Here is a 15,520-nt window from a genome sequence, read left to right as displayed (position 1 = left end):
CTCTTGCCGTGCCCTCGGGATGTCGTTGTTGAAGAACTCCTTCTCCGTGGGTTACAGTTTTGTAGGACCTGTGAGCGTCAGTCCCACTGGCCACCAGAGCCAGGTGATGGAAAGAAGTCCCCTGGCAGCAACTGCAAAAATCAGGGCATCAAACAGAGGGCATAAGCTCCATTCTGGAAGATACCAGTGAGCTGGATGAAGCAGAGGGAGAGTGCAAAAATGCTGTGCACTGAGCTCCCTTCCCTGAGAGCCCTTCTGCAGGCTCCTGTAAGTGTGCCAGACCAGAAGCCTGCCCCGTGGGCGAGAGCTGCTGCACAGGCAAATAGGCCTCTCTCTCAGAAACTGGGGATGTGTTTCACTCTGTCTCTGTGCGGTGCCCAGGGAGTGGTAGTGTCCTGAGAACTGTCTCCCCAGTCGTTACAGTCCTGGGGACCCAGGAACGCAGGCCTCTCTGGCCTTCAGAGCCGGGTGATCAAGGGATCACCTGAAAAATGGATCACCAGTAAACACTGGGGCACTGGATGTATTCGAATAGACACTTTCCTCCAGGAGCTACTGGTGCTCTGGAGCACAGCAGAGGGGGAGCCAAAGATTGTGTCTGCTGGCTGGAGTGAGGCAGAGGGGGTGAACAAAGATGGCACCCACGAAGAAAAGGGGGGAAAAGGAAGAGGGGGAGAAAAAAGAAGAAGAAAAAAGATGGCGCTCGCTGGCTTAGAGAGGCCGAGAAGATGGCGCCCACCACCTCTAACCCTGGAGAGTATCCCTCAGTCCAGCACTTTAAAGTTTGGAAATGAGTCCCTTTCACATAAAGTCTGGGCACTTTGAAGGGCTGCTACTGCACTAGGCCTTGGGGTGAGTGAGTCTGCACGGAAGCCCTTAAGAGCCCTTCCTCAGTTTGCCACGGCCCAGTTGGTCTTCAAAGCCAGATGTTTCTGAGGCTCATCTCTTAGGTGCGGGCCTTAAAAGTTGGGGTACCTAACGTGAGGTATGAGCCCTTTACTTTCAGGGAGAAGCCCCAGGTTTTGAATTCTCTCCCAGTTGTAGGTTGGTGCACTGGAGGTGGGGCTTATGGTGAGATTATGTGTCAGCCTTTCTCACCCCTGCTTTGGTGTGGTTTCCGTCTCATTTGGTGAGTTAATCTGCTGGGAGTTTTTTCAGAGGAAATGGTTCCAAGTATAGCTATAGATTTGGTGTGATCACATGTGGAGGGAGTTCAGGATCTTCCTACCTTGCCACCTTGAAATAGAACCAATTGTTTCTCTAATAATGCTATACAAAATTAATATTTGCTGACTGTAAAAACAAATCACTGAAAACATGCATTCATAATTGTTTTATTAATTTTTGACAATAGGAGTTTATACAAGAAATAGAAACTTTCGGCTGTATAAATCATCGAAGATAGGAAAACAGGTGGCTTTGGAGATTGCTGAAGACAACAGATTTTTTCCTAAACAGTCCAAGACTATTTCTGAAGAAAATCAGTATTTCCTATCTTCTTTGGTCAGCAATGTCAGGTATATAGTACCAGAATCAAACCGTTAGGTATTCATGAGTGCTCTTTAAACAGTGATAGGCATTGTATAGTACCAAAATGTGAATTGTGTAAATTTGTTCTAACTTAAGAAAATGAAAGTTCTTAAAATTCTAGGTTAACTTTCTTCTTTCATCCATTTGGAAATAGAGTTACTATTAATATCTACTTTTCATGTATGTACATTCATACATATAATTTACATACCTCCTTCATTCAAAGAATATTTTTTGAGTTCATTATGTATGTGGTTATGTCAATTGTTTTATCCACTTACCATTGTATCATGAATATCTGCCAAGCTAATAATTTGCAACAGTTAGTTGTAATTAAAACTTTTAATGCCCATATAGTTTTCCATTATACTGATAAACTCTAAGTTATTGTCAGTTTTGTTATTGAACACTTAAGTTGCCACTCTTTGGTCATTTTTAAAAAGTGTGAAAGACCCCTTACAACAGAAACGTTTGCCTCCACTTTCCTTTTTTTTTTTTTTAAAGATTTTATTTATTTATTAGAGAGAGAGTGAGAGACAGAGAGCACGAGAGGGAAGAGGATCAGAGGGAGAAGCAGACTCCCTGCTGAGCAGGGAGCCCGATGTGGGACTCGATCCCGGGACTCCAGGATCATGACCTGAGCCGAAGGCAGTCGCTTAACCAACTGAGCCACCCAGGCGCCCTCCCTCCACTTTCCTATATCTGGGCTGGCAAATTTTGTTAGTCCAAATCACGTGTTTAACGATCAGACTAAATTGCCTTGCTATATTAACTTGCCCCTCTTCTTTTTCCTTGGCCTTCCCTAGATAGAATTCTCAGGAGAAATCCCATAGAAATAAATGTTAATAAAATATTTAAAATACTTCGCTGGAGGGGAAGTTGTGTCCAGATGTCCACTTGACAGCAGTTACCCAGGAGGGTGGGAAGATGGGTGGTTTTTCTTCATGTTATTTCTGGACTTTGAGTTCTTTCATAACATTTTTCAGAAGTAATGTCAAAATCTTTGCTTCCTTACCTTTTAAATGGAAATGATATCACCCCCTATCTTGGGGAGTGGTGAAGATTGCGTTAAAACCGTACACATAGGGGCACCTGGGTGGCTCAGTCATTAGGTGTCTGCCTTCGGCTCAGGTCATGATCTCAGGGTCCTGGGATCGAGCCCCGCATCGGGCTCCCTGCTCAGCGGAGAGCCTGCTTCTCCCTCTCCCGCTCCCCCTGCTTGTGCTCTCTCGCTCGCTCGCTCTCTCTGTCAAATAAATAAAAATGAAATCTTAAAAAAAAAATTAAAAAAAAAAACTGTACACAAAATGACAGCCGTGTCTGGCACATGTTATCTGCTCAGTGAATGTTAGTTAGCAGTAGCAGTTTCGCGATTCTGGAAGCACTGTGGGGCTAGTGGAAAAATTGTATGACAGCCGCTGTTCACTGCTGTTGGCCAAGAGTCGGATCTTACTTTGTCTTGGGTGAGAAAAGCACCGCGGCCTGTAAGACGGCCTGAAGTCATCTCCCGATTACCAAACCCCATTTCCTTTGTAGTTTCAGTATTCATTCCACAGAAGTGGAGAGTTCTGCTGAATAGGGTTTCCTTAATTTTTGTTTGTTGTGTCCATTTCTTCCTGAAATGAAGGCTAAATTCTTTAGGGTTATGAATGTGTCTTTCAGTTTATTTTAATTCATTTTTTCCTTTGTTCTCATCCCTCCTTCCTTCTCCCCCCCCCCCATTATTCACACTTTTCAAATCATTATAACAAAAATTTCACAGGCCCTGTGCATTTGAAGAATAGATTTATATACTTCATTCCATGGATTCAGCAGTCCCAGAGTCCTCTGATTGACACTGTAGTTGAAGAAAGTATTTTTTTTTTAAAGATTTTATTTATTTATTTGACAGAGAGAGACTCGGCGAGAGAGGGAACACGAGCAGGGGGAGTGGGAGAGGGAGAAGCAGGCTTCCCGCCGAGCAGGGAGCCCGATGCGGGGCTCGATCCCAGGACCCTTGGATCATGACCTGAGCTGAAGGCAGACACTTAATGACCGAGCCACCCAGGCGCCCCTGAAAAAAGTATTTTAAATGATCACCAGACTACTGTTTGGATTGGTGTTTTTGTAGGCAAATGTGACTTAATTGTCCTAGAAGAATTAGCTGTTGAATAAAGGATTTTAATGTGGAACTATGTGAAATTCAGTTTCCTTTCTGTAGCCATCTCCCTTTGATTCTTAGGTAACCTTACTTTGTTTCTTTCAATATTTTCTTCAGATTCTCAGATACTTTACGAATTCTGACATGTGACACATCTCAGAATAAACAGAAACGAGTTGAATATTCTCACAGTACCAACACTAAAGGTAATTTTAAGAAAACAATTTCCTATGAAAATTTAAAGTCTATTTTGCCTTAAAAATCTTCAGTCTTCAGGATTCATATTTACTGATCCTTTAAAACAACTTAGTTTCTATTCAAAATGGAAAATGCGTGAAGAAAAGATATTTTTTTATAGCTTATTCACTAATTTTCATTATATGGTGATTTTGAGAGGAAAAAAAAAAAAAAACCCAGAAGAAAATAGATTGTTTGTAGAAAGAAACCCCTATTAAAAGAAAAAACTAAGAGTTCTCTTCCCTTCTGCCCACAATCACGGATGGGCAGCCACTGTTCGTTTCCACTGAACCCAGCGGAGCTGTCCCTGTATTCTCTCATTCTTTTAATGGCTGCAGAATTTTTTCAAGAAATGTGTATGTTTTTCATTCTTTTACTGAAAAACATACAGGCTTTTTCTAACATCCCATACATTAACTCTCCAGTAAACATTTTTATACACATATTTTGGGCCATCATTATTTATAAGAGCAAAAAACCAGAAACAATCTAAATGTACAAGAAAATGGGATTGGTGACATCCTATAACATACTCTGTAACCATTTAATTTAAATTTATAAAGCCAGTATAAAATGGAAAATGTCCATTTATGTTAAGAGAAAAAATAGACTCAAATTATTTTGGAGGTGTGATCCCAGGTTCATTAAAAACGTGGCTAACATTTTCTTAGGTTTATTTTCTTCTCGTTGTTTAACAGTTATTTCTAGACGTTGATTTGGACTTCATTGTTCTCGTTTCTGCTTCAACGTATTTTCCAAAGTTTCTCCAATTATGTACAGTCTTGTAAGTGAAATATAGGCTTTATTTTAAGAAAAGTAGATAATTCTGTGTTTAAAAATTAAATGACATTTTAAACACATTATCGTAAATTATTCCAGGAGATTCTTAGATACAAAATATAACTGGGTTGTCAGAGCCCTACAGCTAAGGATCATGGGAGAGCACACCTACAAGTGAGCAAGTGAGGTTTGGTCCTGGCTTCAAAGTGGAGAGCTCCTGCCATGGGGAACTGTGGGGCATCTCAGGAAAAGCGTATTAGAAAAGGTTTATTATAGGATGCAGGCTTGAGTTAGGTGCTTCTGAGAAGTGTCTGAGGAGGCGTGGATTTGTTTCGAACTGGGTACTGTCAGAGACGATTCTATGACTGAATAGCTTCATAAATTCAATCTAGAAGCAAGGCAGATGACAGTGGGTGTGAAGTGATAATGCGTAAAGCAGCAGCGGTTACTTACATCGGATAAGATGAGAGGTGTTGGTCATTTTTGCAGTTTGGAGAACATTCATGTTTTGTCTGCGTTCAGACACGATTACAGGGTTTTCTTGTTTTTGTCACGAATCATCGTGGCCACAGACTGGCCGTATCTGATGTTGAAATTCTGTGAGATAATTTCTGAGCGGCAGGAAAGCACCGGCGCTGAACTTTGAGTGACCAGCCTGCTTTGTAATACCACCAAGGCCTAGCTGCTAGTAGTAGACTGGCTCCTGGCTCGAAGGGGTTGCTTTTCTCTTCATCCAAATGAAGAAAGCAGTTGAAATGATTACAGGTGCTTCTTTTATGAGTAGTAGTTCACATTTGACTTAACTGAGAGGTTTGAATTTTCCCTGCTTGCTTGTAAGGCAAGCAAGAGCCCATGGCTGCATCAAAGCCATGGAAACAAAAAGCTACAGGGACTCCAAAACCTGTAATTGTCCTGAAGAACAGCTCAACATTGAACTCTTCAACTTTTAGCCACTTTGATTATAATTAGTTTTTCTCTCTGTTGCAGCAGGAAACATTGAAGGTTTTCACTGTTCACCCTACCCTGAAATTGATCAGTTTGTTCTTTCTTTGGTGAATAAAAATGGCATTAAAGGAGGTAAAGATAATCTTATTCTTTATTCACTATAATATGACAGAGTTTTAATACCTTTAGAAACATTATTTGTATTTTAGGAATTCGGCATTGGAGCTACTTTTTCCCAGAAGAATTACTGGTTTATGATATTTGTAAATATCGCTGGTGCGAAAACATTGGAAGAGCCCACAAGAGCAATAATATCATGTAAGTAATGGTGTTTGCTAACAGGTTCTGGGTATTTAACCAGTATTATTTTAAATGTTTATAATTTTTACAGTTGAATGTAAAAATGATTTTGGTTTTATAATAAATTTAGTTATATCAAATATTTGGTTTATGTTTTGTAATATTAAATTGACTATCTTAATTATCACCTTTATAGCACATGTCATCTTTATTTGTACTTTATTCGGTAAAATAATCCCTCAGATAGTATAATCTTGAGAAGAGAAAAACAGACTTGAGCAGGGCTAGGAAGAAATTAGAGGCAATAGACAGGTGAGCGAACAGGGGTGATGAAGTGTCTCTCCCTCGTCTGTTGCCATTGGTCCTTGACATATTACGGAGTGTAAATTGAAATTGAGCAGATTTGGGTGAAAAGGAAATTATTCAGTGCTGAGAGCTGGAGTTAGCTTAACGTGGTCAAGGCAAAGAACGGTATTGGGACGCCTGGGTCATGACCTCAGGGCCCCGGGATTGAGCCCCACCTCCCTGTCTGCTCAGTGGGGAGTCTGCTGCTCTCTCTGTGCCCTCCCCCAATAAATAAATAAAATCTTAAAAACAAAAGACAAAGAATGGTATTGAAGGGAACCAGTATTGAATGCTTGCTGTATACCCGAGGCCCTGTTTTAAGAGTTTTCTTTAAAATCCCCCTGGCAAAAGGAGAGGAAGTGAAGGATGAAATAGAATTTTAGGTAATACAAGGATATGGTGACAATAGGAATAAGACAGAAACCCAGTAGTTACCAGTTATGATATGGGAAATTTTGCTCTGTTTTATATGTATGTTTTATATTTAATATCAAAGCTGAGACTTCTGTATATCCATTGTTTAGAGCATGTGTGCCAGACATGAGAAAAGATCCTGAAGCTTTTGCTAGAAAGCTGGAAACATCTTGGGTAGCACCATTTAATGCTATACTTCTATATGTAGATTAGCTCAGTTAAAAAAAAAAATTCAAAAACTATATGCTCAATACACAAAAGCTATCACATAGAATAACACAAAGCAAAAGCTCCCCCAGAGGCCCAGAACCAGTGATAACTATGGTTATGATTTTGGTATATCTTTCTAGTCTTTTACTCTGCATATAAGTTTACCAGAAAATCATTATGATAAGATGATCATCTGTTAACTTTTTGAGATTCTCAGGTTGCTACATATTTCTTCCTGAAAAATCACCTGCTTCTATCATGTATCTGTAATCTCTTCTTTTTCTTAACTATGAAATCACCATATGTATAAAAGTGTGTATTATAATGTGTAGGTACACTTCAAAGACTAACACTAAAATCATTACTTGTCCTATCTGCCACCCACCTTCAGAAGCAGAACTTGACCAAACCTCAGAAGCACTTTGTGGGACCAGCCCCAATTTCTTCCTTTCCTCTGACCATGTAAGATAATAGTACCTGTTATCCTGGGTTTTGTGTTAATCTTTCCCTTGCTTTCCTTAAATATTTTTTCCCCGTATATATTTATATTTCCAAACAATGCATGTTTTTGAATCTTGTGTAAATTGCATCCTTTGAATTGCTTTTTGGTCAACATTGAATTTGTGAGGTTCATCCATATTGCAACATGTAGTTGCTTATTCTTTTTTTCACTATTGTATAGTACACCATTATATAAATATAAACGTGCCAGTCTGTTTTCCTCCTGTGGACATTTGGCTTGCTAGTATGAACAGTGAGGCTACAAATACTTTGGTACATCTTGCCTGTGGCACATATGCGAGAGTTTCTCAGAGTATATGCCTGAAAGCAGAATTGCTCTGTCATAGAATATGCACATATTTCATTTTACTAGGTAATAAGTTATTTTCCCAAATGGTCAGCTAATGTATACTCCCACCAGCAGTGTTTTCAGATTTTCTACTGTCCCATATTCTCACCAACACTTGGTGTGTTAAAAACCTCTGTTTGGCTGATCTGGTGATAACAGATGGTACTGTGGTTTTCATCTGAATTTACCTGATCACTAATGAATATGAGGTTGGATGATCAAACCACACTCACACGAAACAGAGATCTTACTCAATGTCGGGGTTTCTGAATACTTCTTAAGGATTCAAGGAATCCAAAGGAACAGGTGAAGCTGACCGAGGCCTGCAACGCCTGGCTCAGCTCGCCAGGTCCGTCCTGCACTGGAGGCTGTGACTCTGGTCGAAAGCCGAGGCAGAAGTGAGTGGTCACCACACACGGGGGCCGCTGAGGTCATGAAACGTGTGTGTTGTACAGCCCTGTAGTTACGTAGCATGTGTGACATTCCCAGGGACCCGTGCCTCAGAAATCCACAGAGTAGGTTTATTTACAGTACACAGAAGTCAGAAGCATCCTGCGGAGAGCCTGCTGTGGGCAAGGACCCTTCACCTAGCGTGCAGGCCCCCAGGGTCCCAGCCTTCTCCACTCTTGGTGCCCTCTGGATCTTAGCAGCTTTTACACGTTTGTCCCGGGCCAACAGAGATACCTAGCAGTTCAGTTTATTAGTTTCACACAGTAAGTAATCATGATCTAACAATTTAGTAGCTATTTGAAAACACCGTATTCATCAAAGAAAGAAGTTTTCGTTGAGATATAGTTGACAGCATTACTTTTAGCTGTACAATGTAGTGATTTGTGTAGGTACACACTGCAAAGTGATCTCCACAGGAAGTCTAGTTAACATCTGACACCATGCATAGCTATAATTGTTTTTTCTTTTTTTTTTTTTAAGATTTTATTTATTTATTTGACAGAGAGAGACACGGCGAGAGAGGGAACACAAGCAGGGGGAGTGGGAGAGGGAGAAGCAGGCTTCCCGCGGAGCAGGGAACCCGATGCGGGTCTCGATCCCAGGACCCTGGGACCATGACCTGAGTCGAAGGCAGATGCTTAACCGACTGAGCCCCCCAGGCGCCCTCTCTTAGAAACTTTCAAATATGCAGTGCAGTACTATTAGCTATAGATAGTCACTGTGCCGTACATCACAGCCCCATGACTTATTTATAACTGAAGGTTTATACCTTTGAACTCATTCTTAAATAAAAATACTTATTAATGGGTGTGTGTCCTTCTGAGCATTGCATAATCTCTTAAACCTTGGAATTAGATTGAATGCTGCCACCCCACAGTTATCTCTTACTCCACATTGATGGTTATGGTACTTGTTGATTGTTTTTTTAAAGTCCCATGAGTTGTTTTTTGTTTTTTTTTTAAGATTTTATTTTTATTTATTTGAGAGAGAGCACGAATAAGCGGGGGGGTGGGGAGGAGGCAGAGCGAGAAGCAGACTCCCCGCTGAGCAGGGAGCCCAATGCGAGACTCGATCGGATCCCAGGACCCTGGGATCATGACCTGAGCCGAAGACAGACCCTCAACCAACTGAGCCCCACCCAGGCGTCCTGATTATGGTCTTTGTCATCACAGTCACCACCAAAAACCTCAGCTCTACAAAGATAGGCCACCACTGGAAGGAATGAAGCCTGTTATAATACCGAAGCTGTGAACTGTAAGCAAGTATTATGTGGGGTGCCTGACAGATGTCAGGTATCACTGTGTTTCCCTGGAAGGGTGTAAATATTCTTCATGGCCTGGGGACAGACTGGTGTACAGTTTGGGAACTGCAGCATTGGGGTGTTTATAAGGATTGTTCAGGTTTTCTGTAACTTTTTAGATTTGCTTAGTTTGGTATCTTTTTATCTAGTAGTTTGTCTATTTTACCAAAATTTTTAATGTTAGCGGCAGAAATTGTTTCTAATATTCTTAAATTTTTAGTATATTGTGATTGGTCATTACATCTGCACTTAATTTCTAATAACATTTGTTTCTTTACCTTATTTATTTTTGATCAATCTTGCAAGAATTTTAGTAGTTTTCACATTTTGGCCTTGTTGGTTCTTTTAAATTTTTGCTTTTTATTACTTCCTGCCTTTTATTTTATTAGGGTTTATTCTGTTGTTCATTTCCCAAGCTAGTTACTTACTGGTCTTTAGCCATTCTTTGTAAATAAGCTTTTAGGATTCTAAATTTCTCTCCAAGGATCATTTTAGTGCTATTTCACATATTTTAATATGTATTTTCAATTCCATTTGGTTCCAAACATTTTCTAATTTCCATCATGATTTTTCTTTGAGTAGTTGGTTATTTAGAAATTTTTTTAATTTCCAAGTTATGGGTTTCTATTAGCTATTTTTATGTTACTTCTTTTTTTTTTCTTTTAAAGATTTTATTTATTAGGGAGAGAGAGGGTGAGCACACGAGGGGGCGGTGGAGGCCCGGAGAGGGAGGAGCAGAGGGAAAGGCACAAGCAAACTCTGGGAAGGGGAGCCCGATGCGGGGCTTGATCCCAGGACCCTGAGATCATGACCCGAACCGATACCAAGAGTCCAGTACTTAACCGACTGAGCCACCCAGGTGGCCCTCTGTTGCTTATTTCTAAATAATTTGCTTTGTGGTCAGAGATGTGTTGTGTGAATACTTTTAAATTTAATGGGATTGACATGGTACCTAGCATAGTCAGTTTTTATAATTGTTTTTTATGTGTGATTGTAAAGAACTGCTTCTAATGATCTGAGGCCGTGTTCATATATGCCTATTATAGCAAACTTGTTAATTGCTTTTAATTTTATTAAAAAATGCTTTTTAGATCGTTCAAATTTTCTGTAGCCTTACTGAATTTTTTTCTGATTATTTGTATCAATTACTAAAAGAATGCTTTTTAAAATCTTGATTTATGGTAGACGGTTCATTTATCCTTGGAGCCCTGTCAGTTTTGCTCACCCACTTTGAAGCTCTCTCACTTGGTGGGGACAGGTCGGGAATTAGGTCTTCTTGGAGGGATCTTTTGTCAATGTGTATTTTTTTGCCCTAAAGTCCATTTGGGGTGCTATTTTTGACAACCAGAGTTTTCTTTGGGTTGGTGTATATTTATTTCCATCCTTTTACTTCTTACCTTGTCTCCATCTTCAAGTCTTAGGCACATCTCTGGTAAGCAGCATGTAGATGAATTTTGTTTTCCATCCAGTCTGGGGATTAAGTAATAAATTTTTCCTTTTTTTTTCCCCCCCCAATGTAAAGGATTTTGGTTGATCTGAAAAATGAAGTGTGGTATCAGAAATGTCATGATCCTGTATGTAAAGCAGAAAACTTCAAATCGGACTGTGAGTTATTAAGTTTTACATGTATGCCAAGTGAAAAGTGGATATCTACATAAAAGAGTAAAACTTTTTCTTATTCAGGTTTTCCATTACCTGCGGAAATTAGTCTCCTGTTTCTTTTCAAAGAGGTGAGTGCAGGTTTGAGTTTCTCTCTCATTCCTAATCCGTTCTCAGTACGACAGTGAAATTGAGCTATGCGCCGTGTCCGGACGTGTGCAGAGTTTGTAAACACACACTTCAGTACGTGTTGTCACTTAGGAGTGTGCCGTGGTGACCGTGCCAGTGTCCACACACATCTGCTCGTGTGCGCCCGCACGCTCTCACCTGCTGCACACAAAATTGTGGACACGCCTGTTTGACCACGCCCAGCCAGGGGACAAGTCTCTCACTTTTGGCTTTACAAAGAATACCAAAATACTCATCTTTGTCTTTCTTTCAACAACTCTATCTGTAGGTAGGATTGCTAGAAGTAGAATTATGTCAAAGGGTGTGTGCATTTTAAATTTTGGTAGATATTACCAGTTGGCCAAATTGACATTGTCACCTTAAAAACTTTTATTTACTCAAATCATTCACATTCATTGTGAGAAAAAATTAGAAAATACATGAAAAACCAAGGGGGATAAACTCCTCCTCAGCTAGAAATTGACCACTCAGGGATAACTGATGTGTTCGGGCATACATCTTCCAGAATTTCCATTGATGTGTGCTCACGTATATATTTTCAAAGTCACAGTATGCATCCTACTTTATAGGCTTTTTTTCCTCGTTTGTTTTCACGAGTACGTATTACCAATGGTATCCATAAAAATGGTAGGAAACTAGACTTCACAACATAAGAGAGTACCGGTTCAGGGGCGCCTGGGTGGCTCAGTCGTTAAGCGTCTGCCTTCGGCTCGGGTCGTGATCCCAGGGTCCTGGGATCCAGCCCCGCATCGGGCTCCCTGCTCAGCGGGGTGTCTGCTTCTCCCTCTCCCGCTCCCCCTGCTTGTGTTCCCTCTCTCGCTGTGTCTCTCTCTGTTAAATAAATAAAATCTTTAAAAAAAAAAATACCGGTTTACCCTACATTTTTGCCAACATTGTTTATTTTTACCTTTTAGACTTTACCACCCTATTTGGCCAAAAGTATTTGGCCAATGGTATTTTAGCCGTTTTAGTTTACATTTCCTAATGTATTGAGGAAATGGAACTTCTTTCAGATTTCCTGTTTGTATTTCTATTATCAATGCTGGTAACTGTCCTCTATCCACTTTTCTCTGAGGTCTTATTGATAATTTATGAGAACTTTTTATTAACTCTTTGGTCGTGTTATTTTCTAGACTGAACATTTTAGTGTTCTTTTTTCCCACATCTATCAGCCTTTCCCTTTCTAGTGTTCTGGTTAGAATAAAAGTTACCTGCTACAGGCTGATTAAGTGCTCAGTTTATATTCTAGATAATGGTCTGCTGCCTATTCGATTTGACTAAAAAATGTCTCTGGAAAAAATTCATACATCTAAGATAGACATGGTAGGAACTGGACCAACATAGCTGATAGCCAGATTCCCTGGTAAACTATTAGGTTAAAAAGTGTTCTTGAAATAACCAAGAGAAAATTAAATTTGTAAAAATAAACTTTGCCTCTAAGAGGAGGAGGTGTACGTCATCCTTGTATGTTTGGAGTCTTATTTTGAAGCATGTTTGTGGTTTCATTGGATTTTTAAAAATTACTTTTCCTGCTTATCCAGTAATACCTGAAAAATGCCAAGTTGAAAGTAGTCTTGGTACATAGTATTACCACTGCTTGGACAGAACTTTTTTTTATTATTTAAAATAGAAAATTAATAAAAGATGGAACAGCTTCATGAATACCCATGTACCTGTCACATCGTTTTAACAGTGTATATTTTGTCATTTCTGCTTCCTCTGGCTTTTTTGCTTTTAGTATTTTAAAATGAATTACCAATCAGTGTTAGTTACCTGGCTTTCTGTTGCATTAATCATCTTTGTTTTTTAAACATTTCTGTTTTTTTTTTTCTTCCCTATAGCAGTGTTGCCCAAGGACAGTGGGCTCTCCCTTCACCTAGATTTGCCATCGTTAACGTGTTACTTGGCCACATTTGTTTTCTCCCTCTGCTGTTCGGGCACACACTGTTATTTTGGATGATTTTTTGTCTTAGTCCATTCAGGCTGCTATAACACAATACTATAGACTGGATGGCGTATACACCACAGAAGTTTCTTTCTTCATAGTTCTGGAGGCTGGAAGTCTGAGCTCGGGGCACTGGCCGATTTGGTGTCTGGTCGGCTCTGTGGGTCATAGCTATCTCCTCGCCGGGCCCTCCATGGGATGAAGGAGCTCTCTGGGGGCCCTTTTATAAGGTTACTAAATCCCAGTCATGAGGGCTGCACCCTCAAGACCTACTCACCCCCCAAAGGCCTCCCTCCTAATACCATGACATTGGGGGTTAGGATTTCAACTTAGGAATTTGGGGTAACACCTTCGGTCCATAACTAATCTTTTGAGAGGAATTTGCAGCCATCAGAATCCTACATCTGTTCATATTTAAGCATGTAGCTAGAGAGATTTAGGTTAAGGATATTCTTAAGTATGGTGGAATTTTTAGATTCAGGAAATTTAATGTTGATACAATACTGTTATCTAATATACAAATCCATACTCCTATCTTGACAATTGTCTCAACTGTTTTTAACAGTTTTTTAAATTCATGTTAATTCTTAAAATACTGTATAAATAGGAAAATCTGTCTTTTAAGATAGCAGATAGGTTTTCCAGTTTGCCTTCAGCTGGACTATTTGCTTTTTAAAAAATTCAGTCTACCATCTCTCTAGCCCCATCTGTGTATATTGAAAAGAATGTACCAGAGGAACGGGATGGGGGTGGGCGGGGAACGGACTTCCAAATTTAGAGTTTCGAGTGTCTGAGCTACAGTGGTAGTGACATTTGAATTAATGAACTCATTCCCATGGCGACTGTGTTGGAGAGAGTATCATCCAGAATATTTATTTTAGTGTCTGCTCAAGAACTGGTCTTATATCCAATACCTTAGTTTAACCTAGACTGACTGTAGAGTGAGAGCATCACGTACTCTCCTTGACTGACCTGTATTCTCTCCCTTTCCCACTCCCCCCTACATTCCCCCTTTCAAACCAAAGGAAGAAGAGTTCACAGCAGCTGAAACAATGAACAGTGACACCAAGAGTCCTCATAAGCCACCGTCGGGTCTGTTGTCAGAAGGTGCCATTTCCGACGCCGACTGGGACAATGGCCTTGATGAGACTGACTTTGTGGAAGCTGCTGAAGATGCTGAACTAGCCGCAGCTGCAGAGCACGGTCTCCTCGGTTACTGCAGCGGAGAGGGTGAAATTCCCGACGAGCTAATCGTGCAGGTATTACAAGAGTAGCTCTTACGTAACTGGCTGTGATTTGGCCTGAAGACAGTTTAATAACCTGAGCATATTAAGTTATAGTAACTTCTTATTAAACCTGTTTATAAAAACCAAGTTTGATCACTTTGCTTCTCAATTCCTTTTTTTTACTGAAGTAAGCCAGTTTTATTGAAAATTTGCTTAGAAATCTTATTGATTGACCAGAATTGGTCTATGTTCATATCAGCTTAATTCTGCATGTCTGTTGATAGGTTAAAACTCTTAATCTTATTAAAAAAATTAATTGAAGTATAATTGACATACAGTATCCTTTTCAGGTGTATATCCTGCTGAGTTGCTATCTTTATGTTACAAAATGATCCCCATGATAGGTCTAGTTACCGTCTGTCATCACACAAAGTTATTACGTATTACTGTATATTCCCTGTACTGTATATTACGTCCTCATGACTTATAACTGGAAGTTTGTACCTCTTAATCATCTTCACCTTTTTCACCCCCCCCAATTCCTCCTCCCTCTGACAACCAACAATTTCTTGTATCCAGGAGTCTGTTTCTGTTTGGTTTTATAGATTCCACATATAAAGGTAGTCATATGGAATTTGTCTTTGACTTATTTCACTCAGCATAATATACTCTAGTTCAGTCCATGTGGTTACAAATGGCAGGTTTTTATTCTTTTTTATGGCTGAGCAATATTCCTACGTGTTTGTATATACTTCTCATTTTCTTTATTCATCTATCAGTGGAGACTTAGGTTGCTTCCGGATCTTTGCTGCTTCAAGAAACAATAATGCTTCAACAAACATAAGTATGATACATTCCTTTGAACTACTGTTTTCATTTTCTACCCGGAAGAAGTGGGATTACTGGATTGTATGGTATTTCTAAGTTTTTGAGGAACCTCAATACTGTTTTCCCCAGTGGCTGCACCAACTTACATTCCCACCAACAGTGCACAAGGGTTCCCTTTTCTCTGTAGCCTCGCCAGCACTTATTATTTCTTACCTTTTTGATAATAGCAATC

At 39.9% G+C, this 15,520-nt stretch overlaps 1 protein-coding gene across 6 annotated transcripts in view; it reads left to right on the top strand.

Annotated features, from left to right (window-relative positions):
- PRIMPOL (primase and DNA directed polymerase) overlaps nt 1–15,520 on the top strand; it is a 58,617-nt gene that overhangs the window by 33,651 nt on the left and 9,446 nt on the right. For 3 of the 6 annotated variants that reach the window (XM_027598392.2, XM_027598390.2, XM_027598388.2), the window contains 7 exons: nt 1,355–1,517; nt 3,788–3,876; nt 5,675–5,764; nt 5,842–5,950; nt 11,024–11,106; nt 11,185–11,231; nt 14,260–15,217. In XM_027598392.2, coding sequence (XP_027454193.2) covers nt 1,355–1,517; nt 3,788–3,876; nt 5,675–5,764; nt 5,842–5,950; nt 11,024–11,106; nt 11,185–11,231; nt 14,260–14,508 — 830 coding nt within the window. In that variant the 3' untranslated portion in view covers nt 14,509–15,217. Of the gene's footprint in view, nt 1–1,354; nt 1,518–3,787; nt 3,877–5,674; nt 5,765–5,841; nt 5,951–11,023; nt 11,107–11,184; nt 11,232–14,259; nt 15,218–15,520 lie in introns of those variants that run through there. The other 3 variants (XM_027598391.2, XM_027598389.2, XM_027598386.2) reach the window with 2 other exon arrangements.

Source organism: Zalophus californianus, chromosome 2, assembly GCF_009762305.2.
Source record: "Zalophus californianus isolate mZalCal1 chromosome 2, mZalCal1.pri.v2, whole genome shotgun sequence".
In the NCBI taxonomy this organism is placed as follows: Eukaryota; Metazoa; Chordata; class Mammalia; order Carnivora; family Otariidae; genus Zalophus; species Zalophus californianus.
Note: the sequence above shows the minus strand (reverse complement) of the source record. Positions and strands in the feature narration are given on the sequence as shown.